This window comes from Periophthalmus magnuspinnatus, chromosome 18 (genome assembly GCF_009829125.3).
Source record: "Periophthalmus magnuspinnatus isolate fPerMag1 chromosome 18, fPerMag1.2.pri, whole genome shotgun sequence".
NCBI lineage: Eukaryota > Metazoa > Chordata > Actinopteri > Gobiiformes > Gobiidae > Periophthalmus > Periophthalmus magnuspinnatus.
The window spans coordinates 7,242,059-7,268,132 of record NC_047143.1 but is presented as its reverse complement, the minus strand read 5'-3'; the positions used below and the strand labels follow the sequence as shown (position 1 = coordinate 7,268,132).

Here is a 26,074-nt window from a genome sequence, read left to right as displayed (position 1 = left end):
AAAATTCTTTGCCAATTATGTTAGAGGACATTTATCGTGGCCATTCATATACAAAATATGATAATGCTCAAAAATGCATAAGCAATACAAACAAAGTCTCCAGTAGAAATATTGTCTCATGAATGCCCAAATATGGCCGCTTCATCATTAGAATATGAGGACAGGAAACAAAGGACGAGCAGCGGCTGGATGAGGCGTAATGAAAATAAAATGTTAATATGAATTTTTCATGGAGGAACCTGTGTGACAATTGCCGACGTGTGCATTTCTTCATACCGCAATGCATTATTCATGAGGCAGACGACGGCGAAGTTTATTCTTACGTTTGGCAAGAGGAGAAAGAATAATTTGATGATTGCATGAGTAGAATGGTGATATAATTTTATTTAAACATATTGGATGTGGAGGTGACCAGGTTTCAATACATTCAAATACATTAACGTAAAAAGGGTTAAATAATAAATCAAGCCCGTACACGGCAAGAGCATATAGCTTGAGAAATAAATAGTGCTACAATAGTTGCGTTTCCATCACCTTGTTTTGAATGCGCATTTTGAAGATTTGCATAAGTAACGGGAGGTGGAAAACAGCAAATATAGCGTTTAGAACCCTTAATTCACATAGAGGTGTATTCAGGTGGATTTTAAATTAAGCGCAGTTTAAAAGCTCATTGCAGAAAAATAAATACATGACACGAACATAAAACCCACGTGATCGTCAGACTACAGCTGCACCAGACCGGAGTGTGTACAGGTAATGAACAACGGCAAAATAATCCCATCATGCTGGTGGGTGTTTGTCCAAAACGTAGTGTAATACGTGAGGTTCAAGCTAAAAACAAAAAGATGTTGGCCATCTAAAAACATGCCAAGAGACAAATATGCGTGATCTAAACTTCATTAATAGAGTAAAGTCTGGGAAACTTTATGGTTGTCCAACGCTGTGGACAAAAAGCGGGACTTCAGCGGTCGTTCTTTTTCAACTTCAGTGCAGTAGTTTAGCAGCAGCCTTTAGCTTTATAGTAAAACATGTCTATAGCATTATTACAGTTTAAACAATATGCCAAGTTTTGTACCTGGCACAAATGCGTACAGTCATTTCTCTCAGTTGTTTCTAGCAAAGACAAACAAAACAGATGTTGCGCCCCCTGGAGGATTACCAGCGTCACGACACACAGAAGACAGACCGCCCTCGTAACCAGGTAACCAACACCCCGTTAGGCGCTCCAACGCTTTGATGGAAACAGGGATAAAGTCGCATTTGTTACGTGCTTTTCTAAAGTGAAATTTAGAAATATGCGCATTTTATATGGGTGGAAACGCAGTTGATGTGCTGCAGTGAGCCGGGGCTGCACTAATATACAAATACAAATGTTGCTAGCCTCAAAATGCCCAATATTACGTACATCAGTCAGTTTCTCACAAAAAGTCTGTGATACATTTTTGAGAATTAATTCAATGGAAAAACCCCCCCCAAAAAAACAAAACACCATTACACTGAAATTATGGGTGCTAAACATCAAATACTATACATGGCTTTATCTAAATATAAAGAAAATGACACAAGTACAAAGGTGTTATGTTAACGGTGTATCATGTAACTTTCCGGTGGAGGGTCTGCCACTTGCCTTTCTGTTGGTGCTTTGCCAATTAAACTCATCCCTTCCATTCATTCAAATACCTGCATTCTTACTACGGTCACCTCTTCACAGATCTGCCCAGTCACTTGTTCCAGTGGCGTCACCGCTTTGCCTCCATGGCGTTATAGACGTTTAAAGGTTCTATGTTATACAAAAATGACTGCTGTGAGCTTTAAGCCATGTTGCAATGTTGTCACTTCAGCAAAAACATACGAAGAGTTGTGTTTTGCTTCATTCACACATGTTTGAGTAACCCTTTATTATTAGTTTGTCTCCAAAGCTGAAAATGCATTGTTCCACCTTGTGATGTCATGTAGTTGTAATTTTCAAGTTAACAGCTACATTTCAGATTTTATTTAATAGAGATGGGACATTCCAGGGTTGAAATTATCCAAATGATTCTAGTGACAGTGTGTATTACCACATGACATCACAAGGTGTAAATGAAACAAAACAACTCCAGGATTGTTTGATGAGGAAACAACATTTCAACATAGAGCAGAACAATGTAATATGGGACCTTTAATGCCATATTGTGGGACAGGTCATGCCAAGCTATTACATTTCCATGGAGATAAGCAAGTAGAGGAACTTTTACCAGAAAAGTTACATGGTGGACTTTTAAGTTTGTAAGACGTGGAAAGGAATAGTTTTAGGCTCAACAGGTAAATAAAATACAGTAGGTTAACAGTGCAGTATCAGTAGCTCTAAGGCAGTAGTTCAGCTAAAAAATAAAATACAAATATATATTGTAATAAAATATACATCTTCTGTAATTTATTTACATAAAATACAATGTACACAACATTATTTCTTTGCAGATTTAAACCTACACATGAACACAAAGTAAGTAGCCATTGCTTTGCTGTATAAAAGAATAGCACATCTCCAGCTAAAATAAGCAGGTTTATTTCCGGAAAGGTCTGAGCTAAGCAAAGACAACGCTATTTCTGTAACATTGTCTGAGCTCTGTATAAATCAGGTGCTTTTGTAGTGCTTTGGTAAGCGCCGTGTCCAGCTGAGGTCTGCGTGACCTTGGGTGTCTCTTGCACCTGTTTCCCACACTCTCCTCGCCCTCCCGGATTTCATAAGAGCGCCGTCCTGAGGCTACGACGCGCACGCTCTCGTCTCCCCCACCACATCAATCTTTAACGTGTTCCAAGTGGTCAAGCTGGCCGCTCTTGCTTCTTCCTCCTTCCCTCCATCACTGACTGTTGTTCGTGGTGCGTCCAGTCTTACTCAGCACCGAGTTAAGTTCATTGAGAAGATTGGCGGGCATTTTGGCATCTCCACCTAAAGACGGCTTTTTACCTGTGTTTTTGTAGCCGCTGTGGGCCAAAAGTGTGACTGGTGAGATGGAGGAGTGTGGCTGCGTTTGGCCCGTGTCCAACGAGGCCTTTCGATGTTGGACGTCCGGTGGTTTGAACATGTCCACGTGCCTTAAGCAGCTGGCGATTGTATTGGTCTTCTGCTGAATGCTGGCAACCTTAGCGGACTTGGCGAAGCTGCCCTCGCCAACACAGATCGTCTTGTCTGTCAGCTGTGGGCAAAAGCGATAAAGATAAATTGCACTACATTTTCTACCGCTAGTACGCACCTCACAGGCCAAACCCTGCACATTATTCATGTCAGGTGGAGAATTCCTTGAGTAATATAAATTTGCATATGGAGTTACATCATTGACCTGTGTAAATTGTCGAGATTCCGAGCATTTCAAAATCTATTGTCAGCGGATTTTAACAGTTACAACTTGCAACAACAATCAATATATTTTTCCGTCAATTCTTACTTATCAATAGGCTCTATCCATCTTTTATTAAAATCAGAAAACATAAAAGAACAACCTATTAAAACCCGAATTAATTAAAAATAAACACAACCCAATTATTTCTATATGTAAAATACTACAGTTTATGGTTTGGTTTTAACATTTATTATTAATAAGACACTGACACAAACATCTCTTTCTAAACACAGATGTATTCATTTTATTTGTGTATTTTTATTTATTTTTTTACATGTTGTTAGTGACATCCACCTGCAGCTCCCTGTCCGCTGCCTTATCTTTAAATATTTATTCATTTCAGTGCGACTAGGCAGAAACCTCAAAGATAAAATTGGACAGGAAGTATTGACGCTAACAGTGAGGTTGCAGGGCGCTACTGTGCACAGAGTTTATTCCACATTTCAATATTTATAGTGACATAATGCATAACTGACCTGTTTACTAGAGTTGTTGCTCAGAAGTGTAGTCCCAGATACCAGAGTGGAAGCCTTGATTGTGGAGACATTTGAAGTTATGGTCTTCGCGCAGATATCAGAGCCAAACTGAAACACACATCCAGTAATGTAAATCAGAAAACCAAAGGACTAGTAAAATGTGCCATGTGCTATTTGATATTTCGGTTTAATATGCAGCAATATACAAAGAGTCACTGAAGAGCAGGGAGAGACATTCAGTAAATTGTCCTACTCCCTTTGGTAGTTCTAATGTTGCCCTGTGAAATCATCTAATAATCTGCAGTGGTGGAATGTAATAAAGTAAAAGTAGTAGTGCTGTACTTAAGCATAAATCTTTCGTATTTGTATCCACTACCTAAAGAGGATACTTTTTACTTTTACTTCACTACATTTGAGAGCAGGCATCTGTACTTTCTACTCCGCTACATTTTTGAAGTGGGCTGAAAAGGAGTATTAGGAGTAAGTATTTTTTATTATTGTTTCCAGACCAGCAGAAAAGACTCAAGAATTTATTTGGAACAAGTTAATAGTTTTAGCAAAAATATACAAATAAAACAGATAAAAACCCAGCTGCTTCGGTTGTTTCTGAGCAAAATTCAGCACAAATCTTCAAAATCAATCATGATGTGGCTTTATTAGATCTCAAAGTCTGAGCAAAATACTTCTACTTTTTACTATCTAAGTACATTTTTAAATAAGTTTTACTAGTAGATTTTTTTCATGTGATACTTGGGAATCTGTACTTTTACTTAAGCAACAAAATTGGTAAGTATATCTGCTGCTCAATAAGTATGCTCTCTACTGTAGTCCAGACTAGTCATAAAAATAATGCAAGTTGTTGATATTTCGAAGTATCAGAAGTATTGATGTGCACTATAATAAAGCCAGTGAGTACACGTCAAACTTTCTGCCAAACTTCATCGCTCTTTAAAAAGTGTAATTTGATGTTCCCGTACACTTTCTATCTGACAGCTTCCCCTTCATCATAGCTCAGCCCGCGGACTCATGGTCTTTAACAAATCCACATTTTTTATCACCGCCGCACCTGTCCTTGGACCTCTCTGGCCTCTCTGATCTGTCCACTCACCGGTCCCATCGCACCTCGTCTCAAAATGAGTCCCGCAGTTTCCATAGCAACTGTCGGCTGGCTAACAGGTAAGAGAGAAGGCATCAGGAAGTACTAGTTTGGCATGTCTACTTTCTCATCTTCACTTTCCTCTGCCCTTCCTGTAAAGTCCTCTCCACAAGTGCTTGCTGACAATCCTAATATTTAGAGGATTTTGGTGAAGTAGGAGCCTAATATTTTTAGCCCGCTCTAGTCCACTATAGGCTTATTCTGGGAAGCTAAAAGCCGCTCTAAGCTCAAAGTAAAGTCACAGAGACTGCTGTAATAAACACCTTGAAACACTCAGAACAACAGACGAACAATTGGCTTTTCCTCTTAGAGTGGTCGAGCAGACAGAGTTGCCCTTTTTCGCTTGCAAACCCAAACAAAAGAATTGAGTTCCTTTTTTTTACAGTAAGCACCTGTGATAAACAACTCTAGCTGTGGCTCACAGAAAGAGTAATGGAGCGTGCTTGGCATTTTAGACACGGCTGGACCGTGGAGGAGGGAACATTTAGTTATGTCCAACTTTGATTTCAAAATGCATTACTTAGAATAATAATGTAATAATAATTTAAAATTTAAATTTTGCACTCCTCCACAGTGTATCCAATGTAACTAGTTTGATAAAGGGTCCACCACCTTCTTGTCTCCATGGAGATGTTATTGGTTGGGAAAGTTTCATAATAGTAAACTTATCTCCATGGCCAAGCAGGTAATGGCACCAGGCCAAGTTACAGGTCAGATCTGGGGAGTGGTGAGCCGATTTACAATAATAATGTTTTATCAATACTTTCTTTTTCCCCAAGGCAGTTTTTGAACAATAAAAACAACTGTATGTGAATAAATGCATCATTAATAAGTTAAAAGCCATATTGTGTAACTTTCCAGGTAAAGTAATAGCATCTCCATGGGGACAAGCAAGCAGTGAACTCTCCACTAGAAAAGTTGCGTAGTGTACCTTTAAGCATTATAGTAATATATAATGTATATAGCTTTTTATTTGCAAATTACATTCACCCCTCTCATACGGAAGGATTTTAATTTTAATTATTTCTTCTTTTAATATTGTTGTCTTTTATAGTATGTATTGGATTTCAATTTAGTTTATGTCAGATGCCCTAGTGTTTTTATATGTCCTAGTGTTTTTATATTATTTACCCCAGTTGTGTAATGTGCAGTACATCCAGGATTGAACTGTACTGCTAATGAAATGTCACTTTTACAATCTGGCATTTAAAGATGCACTATGTAACATTCCTGTGCGTTTTCATTGGGATGTCATTGCTTTACCTGTAGTGTTCCTGAGTATGGCATTTAACTTAATAACCCAAGTAATAACATTCCCATGGTAGCTGATCCCCACTGGAGAAGTTACATAGTGCAGCTTTAGGCATTAGACAGCCTGCTCTTGAACCTTTTCACAATGTCAAATCTTACTCAGCCACAAAAGGATATGGACACTTAGTTAAAATACCAAAAGACCATATTTAGAGCGTGAATATTATGGCCAAACAACACAGTGCTGCCCTTGTGTTTGCATTGCATTATTGATGCTGTGGCATGTGCTGTGTCAACACTTAGCTGTATCTCGGGGCTATAAGTACCTCAATGTGATTGTTACAGTCGCCTTGACCTTCTCCTCAGAGCTTTTTCCACATAAAACCATTTATCTTATTATAGAGTGACCTCCAAAACTTCACACTTCTCCTCCGTCTTTAGGTTTCATAACAGCACAATGTAAAGTGATGATTTATGATAGCTCCAAGTTCAAATGCGATTTATTCTGGTGGTAATTGAATATATATTTTTCCCCACACTAAAGAAAAACACAATTATAGAGACATAAATATTTCAATTATATTTGAGCAATAAGGGAATTTAAAAGAATACATATCAGGTCCAATTAAAACTTTCCCTATTCATGACAAGTTGTTGTTGCGATATCTAATGTCTTTATGTCTTAATAATGAGATCTCTACATCTCAAATTATATTTTTCCAACTCTTAGTTTTGAAATGTTTATTTCCCCGTCAATGTTCTTAGTTTATTAGCATTAGCAGCCTGAAGCCCTTTTATCACTTAACAGGCAAACTGGCCCATCCTATACCAGAATATGTTACGCAATAATAATAAGAAGCTTTAATTATATTTGGACAAATCTCTAGTTGAGTTTTGACTGAAAAATAGGCTTGTAGTGCCAAATCATTCATAACTCACAGCATTTAAATAGTATGTATAGTGCTTGGACATACAATTACAACACACATTAAAATAATAGACTTGATTAACATTTTTAAATATTTGTATTTAGCTGAGCAGTGGCAGAGTTTAGGCTCTTTTCCACTGGCTCGGTTCGCTTGGGGCAGCCTTGGAGCGGGTCTGTTTGGTGTGGCTCCCTCCAGCCTAGTTGTGTTTCCATGCTCCGGGCACGGCTCCGGGTCCAAGGGCACGGCTCTGCTCTGTGGGACACTGACGTCACCCAAACATTACAAATATTTTCTTAATAAAGTTAAAACCGTATTTTTTACTATATATTATAAGGCTGATTTCAGAAATTCACAAAAAGATGGTTAGTTTGTGGTGCTGTAAGATGTGGCTGAAGCTAGTGAAAACACAATTGTCAACTTGTTCTGCATTTATTTCACTTCTCTTCTACACCACCTTTTAGTGTCTCTTTATGTGATGCATTAGTTGCAATAACTGGAAATACAGCATCAAGTCAGCGTCTGGTAAGAGATTATTATTTTATGTTTACATCTGCTTTTTGTCGTCTTGAGTCTACGTCCTCTCTTGCCCAAACATCTCGTTTCTTGTGTAGCCATGTATTAAAGCCCCCTTTGGGAGCTCGCTCTCTCCAGGGTCCACTTCGCTTTAGACACTGGAGACTTGCAGCTCAAACCGATATGCTCCAAAAGTGAACCAGTGGAAACGAGGCTTTTTAGTTTGTTTATGTCTACAACTGTTTGAGCTTATGTGTTTAAAGGTGCACTGCGTAACTGTTTTGGAGGAGGTAATCCTGACGTACATCTTTAAAAGTATCAATTTTATATTGCATGTATTTCATTATGGGTGTTTTTATTGCCTGAAAAAAATCACTTATTGCATTTTTTTTTTATTTTGTACTTTATTTGATTTTTATTTCTGCTTTGTTTTGTATTTGCACATAGATTTGTGACTTGTGCTGTTCTATCTGGAGCTGAAATGAACCCACCTTAGCCCTGATGATGTCTGCCACCCAACCGACCTGCACTTCCCGCTTCTCGCAGCAGAAATGCCTGAGGAGCAGAGCCGTACACAGGGTTACTCCTGGTGCATTGTCATTTTCTTCCATAAAGTTACATTTTAAATCACGTCTCGTACTGACAGGTCAACTGGACAGAACACAGCGAGATAGTAGGACAGGATAACTGCTACTGTGAACGACTACTCTAGAAAAGTACCTATTACCAACAGTGAGGGGGCTGCTAATTAATCTAATATGATGGTTTAAATAGTACGTGTCATATGAATTCACACTGTGTTCTGAATTTCTGCCTGGGGAGTTCCAGAAAGAAAATGCTGTATTTATAATGAGCACACAAGTATGCTCTTCTGAACCATATCCATTGTCATTTATTGCAATACAGATCTTCTTTCATAATTTCATGCTAAACGCGACTATCACTTACATAAACTATGCATTTTGGTGAATTAAATTTTGTGTTAACAGCATATAGGCCTGTAGCTATAGATTAGTGCTCAAATTAGTCACTCACCTAATTTGCCATTCAGAAATGCATACTCAGAAAACGTTTGGAAACAGCTTGTGGAATTTTGTGTCTAAATACTGTATCTATTCCGTGACATTTTTAGAACTTTTCCCCATTTAGACTATATCACATGTGTCAAACTCAAGGCCCCCGGGTCAAATGTGGCCCTCCACATCATTTTATGTGGCCCTCGACAGGATAAATTAAAAGGTTTGATGGTCTTAAAATGTCATTTTATCAGAGGATGTGCACTTCCACAGCCATATTTTTTACATCTAGGCAAATAGATATGCAATATTTGAAACCTGAAAAAGTAATAAGTACAGAAACAGTTAATTAACTAGTTAAAAAAGTAGTTATATTTATTTTACAACTGGCCCTTTGAAGTCAACCATTTTCCTGATGTGGCCCTTGGTGAAAACGTGTTTGACACCCCTGGACTATATAATATTTAGCTTCAGATTGTAAATCGCTATAGCAACAGTCCTAACTTTTCATAATTCTGACACCCATTTACCAGATTGAGTCCTCATATGTAAGGAGTAAGGTTTTGTTTTTTTTTCAAATTGACTACACAGTGTTTAATTAACGATCCTATAATTATCTACATCATGTAAAACATATCAATACTTACCATTGTTGTTTATCTGTATAGACCGTGAAACCCCAACTGAAAATGAAAACACAGCACGGGTCAGAGTTGTCCATGACAGCTTCAAGTTTCAGAACATAACTTCTACTGAACCCTAAGGCAATTAACACAATCATACCAACAAAGGCTGAGGCATGAAGTCCAAATGCTCGGTACTAAGCAGAAAAATTAATTAGTGAATCTGTGCTACTCTAGCCCACTTGTTTATGCACTTTTGCATGCTCTGGGTCAAAGTGCAATGAGGAGCCATGGAGTCGTTTAAGGATAAAACATCCCATTAACTTACTGTAAATATGTTATTTTCAATTCATTGTTCAGCGCTGTAAGCTAGCTGTGTGCGTTCAGACTGAGAATCTGAAGGTGAACTAAGTACTTTCCCTACATACTCACAACGAGTACTACAGCCATATGTAGAGTTATAATAGCTCTGATACTAGGTTTTTGAAGTACTTTTAATTATTTTAGGTAAATGGACACAGTTTTATATAGCACTTTTCCATCTTCAAGGCACTCAAAGCACTTTACATCAAGGAACCACTCACCCATTCACACACACATTCAGACACCAGTGTACACAGACACTGTGGGTGACAGAGGGGTTAAGTGTCTTGCCCAAAGACACAACAACAGCATTCATTGGTGGGAGATGGAATCACACCACCAACCTGTATACCACTGCAAGTATGGCAAATAAGTATTTACTTTTCAAAATGTGTATATTCTCTGTTAAAACCAAACTGTCCATTATCTGTTTTAGTTTCATCTGTTTGATTACATAAAAACGAATCACTTTTTACTCTTACTTGAATTGTGATTTAAGTCACTACTTTTTAATACTTAAAAACAATATTTTTAAGTAACAATACTCATACTTATACTACCATATAACACCTAAGATAAAGTTTTCCTAATAACCTTTCTAATATTTTGGATAGTATTGCCAGATGCTAAATTAATACTTCTCAAAAAGTTTTGATGACCAACTGGAGCTGCTGAAGTTTTGGCAAGTGTCATAAATTATAATAACAGACAATCATTGCAATAAAACATTGGTGGCCGTGGATTCTCTCTACTGTGAGCGAGGCTGATCATTTGTATTTATTAAAATGTAATTATGTTTAATCGATCGAGCTCTGGAGAAAAAAAAGATGAGGTGAGAAGTGGTATGGAGAAGTCTCTGCAGGGACACGGAGACCAGTTCATATAAAATTACACTTTGTAAAGCAAAGCAAAAAATCTTTACTTTATAATTGCAAACAGGGGAGTGGCTCAGAAAATGTTGGTTTTTCGTGCTAATGAAGGATGTGACAAAAGAAAATGCTAAAAAATATAAGTGATAATTAGCTGGGTAGTTAATGAGATTACCGTCAACACAAGCTGTTCTATGCTCGTTTCCAAGGAGACGAGGTGATAGTAGCTCAGTTGGTGAAGTGTTTGTCCACTGATCTGATCTGGTGGTTTGAATCCCACTCTTGACATAAAAAAAAAAAAAAAAAAAAAATCATTGGTAGAGTAGTCAGATTCATTGACCTACAGGTTGGCGGCACAATTCCAGTTTACAAATGAAGTCTGCTGTTGTGTCTTTGGGCAAAACACTTAACCCACCTCGCAACCAGTGTCTGAATATTAATGTGTGAATGAGTGAGTGGTTCCTTGATGTAATGCATGCTTTGAGTAGCTTGAAAAAACAAACAAACAAAAAAAACAAAAACGCTATATAAAAATGTGACCAATTACCATTATTGCTTTACAGCCAATGTTCCACCTTATGGCATTAACTTATCTCCATGGATGTCTGTGTAATCCATCAGTCATCCAGGTGAAATCCGTAGCAAAAGAAAAAATCAATTATGTGAACTCTTTAACTTTTGTCCAGTTGACAAAATTGAATTTTTCTTTGCTTATTGCCATAGAAACAAGCAGGTAACGCCACCAGGCCAAGTTACAGGTCGGATTTCTGGTCCAACTTTTTCCCTATAGCATATAACGTCTTAAAAGTGATGTACAAGACAAACCTATCCCGTTTACAGAGTCTCCCAACATTTTCAAATTGAGTTGGGAACCGTTAATCGCATTATGAAACTGAATACAGGAAAGGAAAATCACAGTAGCTTATGCTTTGTGATACCTCTGTTGAGTATTACCTTACCTGCGTATATCCAATATCCCAAATGTTTAAATGAAGTACAGCCAGCAGTAGCATGGGGAATGAGGTCATAGAAGCCTTGTATTTCACGCATTGTAAATTCACAGCAGCGTGTACTAAGAGTTGGCATCTTTAACAATGAAAAAAGCCTTTAGCGACGGTAAGCTAAAGGTAAATGAATAAATGGACATGGAGTGCACTTTAAGGTAGCTCTTATTTCATATGGATCAATGGCTCATCTTTGACAGGCATTATTCTTAACACAGATATACTTTGAATGTGCCTTGGCCAAAGTAAAATACATTCAAGTCTAAGGCGCAATATGACAATGCGCCTACTCATTTTACAGTTTATGACCCTGGTATTCAGCCTGTGATTTGACGCACTTTTCTTACAGGCAATAGAAGTGGGCAGTAAATCTTCAACAACATATGGAAAATAAATGCCATGCTATAGGGTTGTCAAAAGTATCAAAAATCAAATGCTAATAAATACTCAAACTATGAATTACTAGAAAATAGATTTGAGCAAGGATCGATACTAAAAAAGTCACATCCGCATGGCAGAAACGAACCTTTCCTGCATAGCTTTAGAATGATCTTAAGCTTTATCAGAATAAGTATAAGACTTGGTATACGCTAGTCTATATGGTCTTATACTTGTGGACCACTATGGAACCTACCTGGACGACTGAGGAATCACCCAGATATAACAACACATGGTAATATGAAAGAAAGTACTATTATTTATGTTGAAAATGACATTCTATTGTCTAAAGAAAGAGTGTCAGTTTTTCATTACGGTATCAGAATCGGTATCGAGTCTACTCCTTATTAGCAAAAACAAGTTTGAAATTTTAGTATCCTAACAACACTAAAGGCCTATAATAAAAAATGTTGCAAAAAGAAACCAAACTTGCAGTACAGTCACATTGTGTTCTTTTCAAAGGTGTCATAAACATCCTAGCACGTGCTAACTGCTAATTACCAACAGTGCTAGTTCATTTCAGCAGATTTAATGAAAGCCTAAAACTAGAGGCAGTTTATGGATTTTGGTTTCTACTCTCCTCTCAAAACTCACACTGTTAAACCCCTGATCTCACCACATCACGGCGAGATCAGGGGTTTGATTGTACCTGTTAGGGGCTTTGAGCTTCTTCTTCAGTCCCAGATAGCATTTCACAGACTTGAGCACGACGGCCTTCTCCGCTTTAGTGCTCTGTAACACAAAGTTGCAGCCGAGTTTATAGCGCTGTCGTTGGCAGTAAAAACCCACAATCAATGTTAAACAGATGGGACATAGTGAACAGTATTAGGACCATTGTGTGAATAATACAGATTGTCTCTTTATTGTGTCACATATCCTTGGGTTTTAAATGACATCTTAACATTCTGCTGAGTTTTGACATTACAACAACAACAACTAGCATGCTAACAGCACATCAGCATTACTTCTTGGCTTGTGGACCATAAAAACACTTTACAATTAGATGCAGACAGCACACAGTGGCTCATTTAGACCTTAAGAGATGATTTAAGAGATGATCAAAGGTCAACTTTTCTAGATAGCGCTTTCCCACCTTCAAGGCACTCACTGGATTTCACTGGGGGTGAGGTGGGTTAAGTGTCTTGCCCAAGGACACAACAACAGCATTCATCTGTGAGAGCTGGAATAATTTTACTTTATTACATGAAAGAAATTGAGTACAACCACAGGCAGCAGGAGTCACTTTTTCTTCTTTAGACTCAAGGTAACTTAGCACAGTGTACAATTCCATCACTGATAACTATTTTGACCAATTTATAAAGCTTTACTTGTGTCCGAGCGTCTCCACGCGACAGTTAATTTGAGTAATTATTTACAAACCTGTTCCTTCAGGCGCCAAAGAACAAAGTGAAAGAGTACAAAGTTGAGTGAATCAAAGCTGGACCATTGTGGTAGCGCCTACACATCACTACCCAATGCTCACATCCATCCCTCCGACATCCTTTGAGCCAAACACAAACCCTGTAATAATTGTTGAGGCCATACACTTTGAATTTCACGTCTCTTGCTTTGTATTAGTGAGATAATCAGCCTTCTTGTTTGTGGAGGCTGAAATGAACGCAGCTTTTATGTTAGCGCCGTCTGTTACTACAAACCTGATCTGATCTTAGAGCAAAGTGCCACATGGGGACAAATGCAGGTAAAGTTTGTCTCAAAATAATTAAAGGGAAAATATTTCATTATCAAATCAAAACCTAAGAACTCTGACCTGTGTGTACCGTCGGTGTTGTGTCCCTCGGCAAGAGACTTCACCAACGTGTCTGATTATGAATGTGGTGAGACGGTGAGTGATCGGAGAGGACGCTGATACAGACTGGCATTTATGCCATCTAGCCTCAGGGCAGTTGTGGCTACAAAACCAGCATGAGGGTGGAGGGTTCGCCACCTGCTTCTCCCCATGGTGATTGTATTGCTTTGCCCAAAATGTTCCACAGTATGACATTAAACTTATCAAACTCCATCGAAACAAGCAGGTGAAGCCACTACTAGACCAAGCCACAGGTCAAATTGACAGATTGAGAGGGGCTCACAGTAAGAATGCATGTTTCACAAAGCATTTTGAACAATAAAAAAAAATTGAGGTTAATTAAAAATCTAAATAGATATGTTTATTGCTACGGTGACATACTTCATACAATTTTACAAACAGATTACAGCTTATTTACCTATTAAACGTCCCATATTACACAAAATTCACTCTTGTGAGTTTTAAGCCATGTTATAATGTTACCACCTCAAAAACAAACCTAGAGTTTTGTTTTGTTACATTCACACATGTATTTATAGTCTGTCTATATCTCCAAAGCTCAAAAGCTCTGGGCCACCTTGTGATATCATGCTGTGGTTAATAGCTACATTTAACCTTATGTTCAGTAGAGATTGGCAATTTCAGGGCTGAAATGATCGAAATAATTCTAGTGAAGGTGTATGGAGTTTAAAAACACAGTGGAGCACTTCCTCAGTTGCCAGATGACATCACAAGGTGGAACAGAGTGTTTCCTGTCTGAGAGAAGAACTCAAGCTAAATATGCAGGGTTTGTGTCTTAAACATGTGTGAATAAAACATGTTTGTGATGAGGAAACAACATCATAACATAGATCAGAAAATAGGGTAATATAGGCCTTTTAATACGAAACATGTAAATCCCCAACATTGGCTCAATACCAGAAAGAATAGGCTTTAGTTTTGTTTATGGTTATATTTTAGATTCTATAACCTTTAGCATTTCCCCAGGTAGCAGCCAGTCCCTGTGCGATAGACTGTTTTTGGGAGGCATAAAGCAGGAGATTAAGATGAAAATATGTGCATACTTTGATATCTCTGTAGAGCAGCAATCTCTCCAAGCGCAGGGCCACGTATTTGTCCTGAAATTTATGGCCTGACAGCAATTTGGATGATCCGTCATTGAACTTTAGGTAGTCTCCTCTAATGAGCATCTTCTGGTCTGAAACAGCAGGTACAAAGGATAGAGTTAGACCAGTTTTTACAAAATAAGCTGAGATACCATTTTCTTGAGGATAAGTTGAGGTGATATCATACCATTTGACTAAAAGCAAACATCTTTTTAAAGGAAATATTATTACATATTAGCCTCATTCTGTTCCTGTTCAAAAATGCAACTTGCCATTATTTTACCATAGCCAACAGCAGATGCATGTGTTTTTATTATTCAAATACAGCTATGATAAATTTTTGGACCCTACATGTGTCAATGTGCAAGTACACTCAAGGCCTCAAATTCAGGATAACGCAGGATTACTCAAACATGTGTGAATCAATCAAAATACAACTCAAGAGTAACCTTGTGATGAGGGGACACCGTTAACAAAAGCTCATAAAATGTCCCTTTTAAAGAAGACCTATTGTGCTTGTGTCTGCAATATTGTTATAACCTATGACACCCAACTGTTATTATTTGCACATTTTAAAATGCAATATTCATCTATAACGACTAAATAATAAAAGAAACAGATCTGCTGTCTTCCGTGTTAGAGAACTGAGGTGCCCAATGGGAGCTGACGTCGCCGTAAACATCACAACAAAGAGCAGTGGAGCTGTCGGCCCCTCCTATGGATAACTGCAAATCTACACTAGCGAGTAGCGGATTTCATTTGTACCAAAATGGCTACGTGGCTAATCCTACGTGTAACACTGATAAAGAAAATAAAACTGAAGAACTAAGTAAGTGCAAAGCAGTAGGTGTACGACGTTGGTGGTGAAAGCGAGGATTGATCTGCAATATGGCGCCTTAAAGTAAGCAATTAAAGATTGCTCAAACATGCACAAATCACTCCAAATACAACTTCGAGAAGCTAAATGAGAAAGAAGAAACTATAATGTGGTTAAACACTCTGCAAAGTCAATTTTGCATAATAGGTCTGCTATAAAGTCATCTTGACAGTCTAGGAGTGCCCTAACACTACCTTTGCCCTCAGCAGTTCTTTTGGCTGCACAGAACTTCTTGATGACCAAAAAGGCAGAGCTGGGGTTCTCCAGTGAGCTCCACTCCAGGACCTGCTCCAGGACCTTCTCACTGTGGTGCAGTGGCCGTTCTATAAAAAGAAAAGAAACGTCAGATCTCAGCTTATTAACTTCTGTTCCACTAATGATATGTAATTAACATGTTTCTTCTACTAACTTTCTTTGCGTTAATCAAAGTTGGATTCATTATGCACATGCTCAGAGTCATTATCACATCGTAATTGGTGCATACGGTACATGTTCTCAGCTTTAAGTGCTGTGATTTCTGTAGCAGCACCTGTGTGTGATGCCACCCTCAGGTGGAGGGGGGTAAAATGCTCCACTGCAGTATTACTTATTCATGACGGCACGTTAATCTCACAATCTCACAGACTTGGGCTATAGAATTAGTTCCTCATTTCCCGACAAATATTAGCTCCTGTTTCTGCCTATTGTCCTCGATAACAGTGTTTATCTGAAGCCACCCTCCAAAATAGCTAATTAACGTTCTTTCCCTCCTTCTTTATAGCTTAAACCAAACCTGTCACGGTCCCACCTTCAAAATAACTTGCCTGTTTACTCTTCGGCACACATATTGTCTTGCCATGGAAAATTTGCTGAACCGTCAGCAAATATATTCAGTATTCAACACACCTTCAGTTTTAGAAGAGGGCGCCGTGTCCTCTGTAACTTTGCAGAAAAACAAACATGAGAGTGAGTGTAAACTCTGAGTGAACTGATGAAAAGTACAGAGGGACCGCCAGCTAAGCTACACAGCCACAAAGCTAAAGTTTGACGCCCACCCCCCACAGTAACAGTCCCCTCACACAGCACTATGAGGCACAAGGTCCTATCTCTGCATATTCATTCAGACTGAGGTGGGTCAGCTCCCTGGGCTTGTCATGCAAAGAAGATGAAGGTAATTTATGACATCATGGTGAAGATGATTAATTAATGTGCATATTATCAAAACGACAGCGCTAAGCTCATTTATCAGTACGCCGCCATGTTCTTAGACACCCATTTATTAAAGAAGGATCTGCAGCATCTGATCACATGGTCTGTGGGATCAAGCATGATCTCCCAATACAACAAGACAGAAGTAAAGCCAATGACCCCACTCCATTTTATAATATCTCCTGGCAGCAATACCAGTCCAACACAGTATAAAAGGCCAGCAAAATTACTGTCTCTGCTCTACATTTCACTGTAAATTAATGTAAAAAAACAGCCTCCTCCTGATGGGACATGCTCTGAACACTTCCCCAGGGAGGCGTCCAGGAGGGACTTGGAACAAATAGCCAAGCCTCTGCTGGCTCCTCTCAATGTAGAGGAGCAGCGGCTCTACTTTGAATTCCTCCTGTGTGACTGAGCTCCAGACCTCTCTAAGGCTGATTGTATCCGCAATTTTGTCCTTTCTGTCATTTTCCATCAACTGCCTCAGGAGTCCCACAACAAGGCTCGATAGGACTCCTTCAGCCTGACGGCATCCCTTACTTTTCATGTCCACCAAAAGGCTTGAGGTTTGCCATTGTGATAAGCCCCACACAGCCCCTTACGATCACAGCAACGATCAGTCGCATCAACAATAAAAGCAGAGAACATGGTCCACTTGGACTCCATGTCCCCAGCCACCTCCAGGATCTGGGAGATGCTCTCCCAGAGTTGTGAGTTGAAGGCCCCCTTGACAGAGGGGTCCACAAGATGTTTCCAACAGACACCTGCAATACGCTTGGGCCTGCCAGGTCTGTCTGAAGCTTCCTCCCCCGCCAGCAGATTCAAAGAAGAGAGGGGCAGATGACATGACAACAAAGTCGATCACCTATCTCTGGCCTACAGTGTCCTGGTGCCATGTGCACTGATGAACACCCTTGTCACCCTGTTTGTTATGGACAATGTGTGACTAGTGTTATTAGCACAAAAGTCAGATCAGTGAGGCTGATCACCCCTCTCCAGGAGACACTTGCCCACTTGGACGTTGAAAAATGCATATTTTATTAAAGGTAAAATACCCATTTCTCCATTCTCAATGACTTCAAATGTAGTCCAGAGGTCCTGGGCGTTGACAGTGATGTTCTTCATGTTGAGGGCTGTTTCTGCCACCTCTGATGCCCTCATACTAGGAGACAACTGAAACACACATGGTAAAATTCAGATTTGGCAAGGAAAGGCAAGTTTATTTGTATAGCACAATTCGTACACAAAGTAATTCAAAGTGCTTTACAGCAGTGGTCCCCAACCTTTTTATCACCGCGGACCGGCCAACGCTTGAAAATTTTACCGTGGACCGGGGGGGACCTCTCCAAGTGGCGCCTCTCCAAGTGGCGGAGCAGTTTTGAAGGCTTCATTGCCTCATTACAGAGCTGGTCGCCGCATATTATGCAGCGCGGACTTGGTCTGTGGGAATCACCTGTTGCGATAAATCCATAGTTCAAGTAGAACTCCTGGTATTGTCTATTAAAAGCTTTCTTTTTCTTGAAAGTTGGCTCTTTTTCTGTCTCTTCACTGGGCCTTTTCCCCTTTGAAAAGAAACTTTCCAAAGATGTCTGTTTTTTACTCATTTTGCTAATTTGTGGGTTAAGTTCAAGCGCTCAAGTGACGGAAATGTAACTGAGAGAATCCGGTAATTTTTCAAAATAAAAGATTTTTCAAAATAAACAATTGTTCAGACTCAGATAATAAATACAACGGAAATAATTAATTATTTCTTGGACGGCTGGTGGCCCGGTACCAATAGATCCACGGACCGGTACCGGTCCACGGCCCGGTGGTTGGGGACCACTGCTTTACAGAATAAGGACATTAAAATCGGGCGTTACAGTAGTCTAACCTACTGGAGACAAATGCATGTATAAGTCTCTCTAAATCTGGATTTGACAGTATACCTTTGATTTTTGCAATGTTTTTTAGGCGGTAAAATGCTGCAGATGTTACTGATTTGATGTGGCTGTTAAAGTTCAAGTCTGAGTCCATTATTACCCCTAGATTTCTAGCCTGATTTGAAGGTTTTAGAGAGAGAGACTGGAGGTGACTGCTGACACTTTCTCTAAGTTTCTGTGGGCCAAGGATGATAACTTCAGTCTTGTCTGAGTTTAGCTGGAGAAAGTTGTTTTGCATCCACACACTGATCTTTTGGATGCAGTGGCAGAGTGAATCCAATGGTCCATATTCACCTGCTGCAAGTGAGACATAGATCTGAGTGTCATCTGCATAGCTGTGGTAAGACACATTGTTGCTGTGTATTAACTGGCCTAACGGCAGCATGTAGAGATTGAACAACAGGGGTCCCAGGATTGACCACTGGGGCACCCCACAGGTCAGGGACACCTTATCCGAGACACACTTTCCAATTTCAACAAAGTACTCCCTGTTTTCTAGATAGGACTTGAACCACTTTAGTGCTGTACCAGAGATGCCCTCCCAGTCCTCTAGTCTCTGTAAGAGGATCCCATGATCCACAGTGTCAAAGGCAGCACTCAGATCTAACAGGATAAAGACTGAGACTTTGCCTGCATCAGCGTTCAGGCGGATGTCATTTGTCACCTTGATAAGAGCAGTCTCAGTGCTGTGGTGGGGTCTAAAACCTGACTGGAAGACATCAAAGGAGTTGTTCATTTGGAGAAAATTAATAAGCTGTTGGTAAACAACTTTTTCAAGGACTTTGCCTAGAAACGGCAGATTAGAGATTGGTCTGTAATTGTTCAACATTGTGGCATCAAGACTCTTCTTTAGGAGAGGCTTGATAACCGCAGTTTTCAAAGCTCTTGGGAATGTTCCAGATTGAAGTGACATGTTAACTATGAAATTGAGTGGTGACAGCAAACTGTTGAGCACAGACTTTAGAAATTTAGTGGGTAACACATCGAGGCAGCATGTAGATGAACTCAGACTGGTGACAATCTCTTGGACAGTTTTGTCAGTTACAGGTGCAAAGTGAGTCAGCCCTAAGTGTCTAGGTGGGTGCTGGGTTGTTATATGCGTTGTGGAATTGATGGCATTTTTAATGCTCTGAACCTTGTCATTAAAGAACAATGCAAACTCATTGCACTTAGATGAGGAAATTAGTTCTAATGGCAGCAGAGCTGAAGGGTTTGTTAATCTGTTTACTGTTGCAAACAGGACACGAGAATTGTTACTACAACTTCCAATAATGTCAGAAAAATACCGTTGCCTTGTTCTACATAAACTGTGATTGTACATATACATCTTTTCTCTGTAAATCTCATAATGAACCTGGAGTTTTGACTTGCGCCATTCCCACTCGGCCCTCCGGCACTCTCTTTTCTGTGCCCTGACCGAGTCATCATTCCTCCATGGCGCTTTCTGCTTATCTTTAACCATTTTAACCTTCATCGGGGCAATGGTGTCCAGAACATTTAAAACACTCGAAGTCACAGAGTTCAACAAATCATCAACATCAGAACATGAGGCATTTTCAAAGTGTATCATTTCCATGAACAGTGCACCTGTTTTATCATTTATGTGTCTCCTTCGAACAACTGCAGGACCAGCCGCTGGTTTTGGTTTTGTAGCATCTACATTTGCAGATAGTTTCAATACTGTCACATGATATTTAGAGGACCATGGACTGCATTAGTATGCTACACATTTTAAACTTCTACACTTCAATAACATCTCTTTCCAGGCACATTTTCAAAACATACTTGGTACAGAGGTGCATAGTGTCACATGGAGGGTACACCACCTGCTTGTGTACATAGAGATGTTAGTGCTTGACCTGAAATGTACCACAGTATGACATTAAACTTTAATGTGGGACTTTTACTTAAGCACTGGCAAGTGACCTTTCCTGTTTAACCCTCTTTGCTGTGAATGCCCCCATCACCTCTGGCCGTACAGCGCCCCTCAACAAATGCAATTACTCACACAATTAAACCAGACATTTCTTTTGATTAGCTAACTTTTGATTTATTTCTGTTGGCTGTAATCCCAACAGGTTTAAAGCACCAGTGCCTCAGTCCTATTCTATCCTTCTGTCTACCTCTCCACCTCTCCACTGCACCTGCCTCCTTCCCTCACTCCACTTGTTCTTATTTCAGTGTGGACCTCTGGGAGAAGTGATCGCACGCACACACACACACCCCGACACACACCGACACACACAGACACACACACACATTTCACAAACCTTGATTAAACAACAGTTCTCCGGCTCTTTCTTTTCCAGGTAAACTTCGAAGATCAAGTCCCCAGCTGGAGCAAACTGTAAAAATAAAAACAGATATCAAGATCAACAGAATTGCAAAACAATTTATTAGAGTTGTGTTTATTGGATGGAAAGCTCTCAACTTTCTGGTGTTAATTAAAAGGGAAAAAAGTTGCAAAATACAGAGAAAGTGTATGAGGGAATTGTGATAAGGTCAGTGTTAGAAGTGATGGAAAGTTTTGCAGGTTAAGAAAAGTGGAGTTGCGCTCTCTGGGTGTTAACTTGTTAAATTAAAACTGTTGTGTTGTTAACAATGGCAGTCACTGATTTAGAAAGGGAGTGAAAACAGTGAGAAAAAAAAGCGAGAGAGAAGAACTATTTAATTCATTGGCCATATGTTGCAATGTCTCAAGTGAAAAATATGCAGTTTAACATAAATATTTGTGATCCAATGAGCAACATGAAAATAGTGAAATAGTAAATTTGATCTGAAAATGTCTTTTACAAATCATGAGTTTTATGGAAGCTGAAATAATTTGTTAAAGATGCAATTTTTTTTCAATTTTTCTAACAATAACAACACATGTAATCAAATAAATGCAAAATAGCCATGCTGTGGAATATTCCAGGCAGAGGAATAACCCCGCACCCCCGCACCCTTCCTCCAAGAAAAAGTACACAGTGCACCTTTAAATCTGTACATTGATTGTATAGGTGAACTTCAGCAGCAACAGTAGAAGGTAGAATCAAAGGTCTTAGAAATTACAGTTATTTACATCAACTGACAACAAACTGTTACTGTGAAAATGCCATAGAGTGATGTGAGGACAGTCAAGTTTACTCAATAATCTCTATATTCCCGTGTAGGGCGAGAAAAAATCCAGACCAGGATTTTGTTAAAGAGATGCAGACAAGAAATAAATATATTTAACTGTGCAGTGACAGTACTACTAATTCTTACCAATGTCAACCTCTCACTGCACATGCTCCGACTCTGAATGTGACTATTGATTTTAAAGTGTCTCTTCTAACTCCACATTGGCTTGTACCTCATTATAACACTGATTTACTGACTCCAAATGTCTAGTCATACGAGACACTGGCGGGACTCCGGTGTACTTAATAATCTGTTGCTTTAAAATGGGCAGACTGTGTCACAACTTTTGTCTTGTACATGGTCTAAAACAGAGTAAAACTATAGAAGAGTGTGGACACATTGTTTGATTACTTGCAACTAGAAAGAGAGGAAATCGCTTGTAATATCCATCAGTAATGTCACCTGCACGGCATGTCACAAAAACATAAAATTGTAGTAGTTTCTTTGATATTATCATGTGGTCGTACATCTGTGTAATCCCTCAGTTGTCCAGGTAGGTTCCATGGAGTGCTAGTCTATGTGATCTTATACTATTTATAATAAAACTCAAGATCATTCTAAATCTATTCAGTAAACGCTCATTTCTGCTCGTTTGATGTGACTTTTTTTAGTATCGACACTTGCTCAAATGAGTATCTACTTTCGATAATAGTTTTAGTATTGATTAATATCTTATTTTTCAACACTTTTGGTGGTAAATTACAACATACAATCTATAGAGGATTATTTTATTTTTTATTAAAATTTTTGAAAGTTTTGAAACCTCCAGATGCCGTATACTGAATCAATATATCGTTAATCTAATAAGAGATCACTCATAAGTAAAAACATTGACCAAAACTGTAGATAAAGCTGTTGTTTTGTAAATGTAGTTAATAGATATAAGAATGTAATGTTACTACCACAATACTAAAGCCATTCTATCCCCAACTAACTTCCTAACTACTAATACACACAGTTTCTATACATTCACACCTCACCGCAACCTCTAGTAAGTGTACCATCTTCAAATAAGATGTAAAGACTTTTATATCTTTCCATCATGTTCTACACCAGGGGTGCTCAGACTTTTTCAGTATGTGAGCTACTTTTAAAATGATCGTGTCTGAAAGATCTACCACCTAATAAAAAAATGTTAAACATATATTTATTTGTAAATGTATTATGAATTCTTACATGTACAGTGCATTTTGATGTGCCTTGCACAACGTCATGAGATAATACTGCACAACACAACTGAACTTCCTACATGTTCATAACTACTTGAATGATGATTACTGTTCTGATGACTTGCACTGAATGGAATCAGTGAGGGATGCATAGTTCGGGCAGTAGCTTCTGACAGCCAGGAGTAAAATTGCATTTTTCGTTTGAAAGCGATAACAGAGCTAATCATGTTGATTATGGTTTTGTCTTTTTTTTTATAGCCATAAAAATCATGTTAAACGAAGTATCAGAATTTACTGCATTTTTTCACACAACTACTTTGATTTTACACATCCATCCGTATTTTTTCTTTTACGCATCGAATAAATGAGTGAAAATCCCCGCAGCCCCGCGCTCTCATTCGTCACCTTCGAGGGACAACAGAGGCAGATTACCGTAATGATGGTAAAATATTTAGATAGCCCCATGTCTCCGCTTTGAGACGCCGTTTGAATTTACATGAGAGCACGACTGGGCGCGGAGTTACGCTGCTGGAAAGTCCGCAACTGCGCTCTATCGGCAACGATAGGATCCGACGCTATAGGGTTAGGGTATAGGGTTCGTGCTTGTTTATGCGTGTGCAGCGCCCATGATGTGACCTAGGGTCAGGTGTAATCTGACTGTTGTCCTGTATATTAGTCATGCGACTGGATGGATGACGGGACGTGATCTACCCAAAATGCCTTCGCGATCGACTGGTAGATCGCGATCGACGTAATGAACAGCCCTGTTCTACACTCATTCCAGATGTTTTATGTTTGGAAGCCTCTTAAAACTCATAAATGTCCTTTGGCATCAATAAAGTATCCTGCCTAAACCAAAGCTAAAAGATTCAACACTGCAGAGCAATACTTTCACCCTCTCACTTCTGCAGGTTAAATCCCGGGTCGATTTGAGTCCATAACTGAAATGTTGTCCCAATTTTCACCTCCAACAGCTTCATAATAGTGGCTGCTTTCCACTGAGTAACCCCCGTGCCCCTCAGCGGCGGACATGTCGTGAAAGGCTATAGCACGGACGAGCTACAAGAAAGGAGGAGAGGGAGTGGGAACGAATCGACCAAAACAACTATTTTAGACCTGGACAACCGCATGCTAGCTATTTTTTTTCTACTTATCGGGACCAAATGCTTTTCTGTGCAGAGGCATCCAGGCATAAAGTACCTGTGGTAAAGGTTAAGAGGAACAAAGTCCTTTCTTGCCTCACCTGCTGCTGTAGCCCAATCCCCCTGTTCCCCCCACCAGAAAAACAGGGTACAACCGCAAATGAATTCTTGATTTGAGAGACCATGACACACGCGGCTAAATCAATACTCTCGCACACAAACAAACACATCACCGGCGGAGATTTCCATTAAGGCGTCTCACCGTGGCGTCCTTCTTGTCGTTCCAGCGCGTGATGAAGCGGGTCTCTCTCTCCATCTGCTCCACCTGCTCCAGGTTGACCTGTGGGAGAGAAAACTCAGTCACAAAATACAAACTTTAAGGACTGGGATATATGGTGCTCGGGTCATTCAGAAAGCGTTCATGAAGCTATGCGGTGTTGGGCAAAGTCTTTATAACTTAGATCAAAAGTAGCATAATACAGGCACTTTGAGATGAAGTACGTAGATCTGGACTCAAACTCAGTAGTTTTTTAGTTCAGAGGTTAATTCTGTCTCTATTTAAGCTTAAGAAACATTTGACCCATCTCAAGATCTTGGGCCAGACCTGGTCAGGACTACCTTAGCTGGAGGATTTTACCTATGGTGCATGTTTCGGGTTGGGGAGGAAACCAGAGTGGCTGGAAGAAATCCACCCAGACACAGCCAGCCTAGAGGTCGAAGCCAGAACCTTCTTGCTGTGAGGCGTGAATGCTAATGCTCAGCCAACATGCCACCTCAATAGACTCTGTAATGATGCTCTAATGCCACAAAATAAATAAATAAATCTCTGAAATATTACTTGGACTGTTACTATGCATATTTTTGCAATGTTTTATTAAAGTTATCACTGGAGTAAACAGACAAAATGAGTTGATTGACTTCATTACAGCTCTCTTAGTTAGCATTCTCCACATCTCCCAGAAACTTTTCCTAAGTACAGTAAAACACATTCAAAAAAAAACTTAACTGCCACTACTGATAGCAAAAGACACTTATTTCCAAACTTTTTAACATCATTATCGTTTTTGCGAGAACACTTCCCTTTGTAGAAGTTATGGAAAGAAGATTGAAGAAGGCAAAACTGCGTGAGTGTTTAGTCCTGATAATAGTCCGCTGACAACACCCAGCGCACACTTGGAGCTTTAATTAGAGAAACGTCTCTCATTTGGTGTCATACAGTGTGCATTCAGCGCTATTGGGCTCGTGATTGGTTGGGCTTAATGGCCATTTGTCATGCGAATGGCGCCGTCCCGAGAGCGATTTGGAGTGAATGTCCCTCCTGTAACGTCAGAACAAGAGGGATCTGCGGCTCTGCGGGGATTAGCGGCCGCTCGCAGCTCAGTGTCCCATAAGCCAAGCTGTTCTCCAAAAAGTAAGCATTGATCTCACACACCCGCCCCTTAGCACTCTGAGACTATTGCACAGACCTGGCAACTAGGCCTGTCACGATAATTACTATATCGACTTTCAATATATGACAGCTGGAACAATATTATTTTGGGGTCAATATTAATCGTGTGTCCATTTTCTTTGCACCACAGAAATTTTGGTTTAGTTTTTAGCTATATGATAAGATTTGAGCTGCTGAAAGTTGAATTCATAACTTCTATGACCTTGAACCGGGACAAGGGGGCTTTT

The 26,074-nt window shown here is 39.5% G+C and overlaps 1 protein-coding gene across 1 annotated transcript in view; it reads right to left on the bottom strand.

Moving 5' to 3' along the window:
- Window positions 1–369: 369 nt before the first annotated feature.
- The window catches only part of arap2 (ArfGAP with RhoGAP domain, ankyrin repeat and PH domain 2), a 155,294-nt gene continuing 129,589 nt past the window's right edge, over window positions 370–26,074 (bottom strand). Inside the window, exons 24-33 of the mRNA XM_033983754.2 lie at window positions 24,660–24,737; window positions 21,192–21,266; window positions 18,055–18,172; window positions 16,006–16,134; window positions 14,893–15,026; window positions 12,671–12,753; window positions 9,372–9,407; window positions 8,200–8,263; window positions 3,860–3,967; window positions 370–3,179 (exon numbers count right to left, since the gene is read on the bottom strand). Of these exons, the coding sequence (XP_033839645.1) occupies window positions 2,844–3,179; window positions 3,860–3,967; window positions 8,200–8,263; window positions 9,372–9,407; window positions 12,671–12,753; window positions 14,893–15,026; window positions 16,006–16,134; window positions 18,055–18,172; window positions 21,192–21,266; window positions 24,660–24,737 (1,161 nt within the window). The 3' untranslated portion in view covers window positions 370–2,843. The remainder of the gene's footprint in view (window positions 3,180–3,859; window positions 3,968–8,199; window positions 8,264–9,371; window positions 9,408–12,670; window positions 12,754–14,892; window positions 15,027–16,005; window positions 16,135–18,054; window positions 18,173–21,191; window positions 21,267–24,659; window positions 24,738–26,074) is intronic.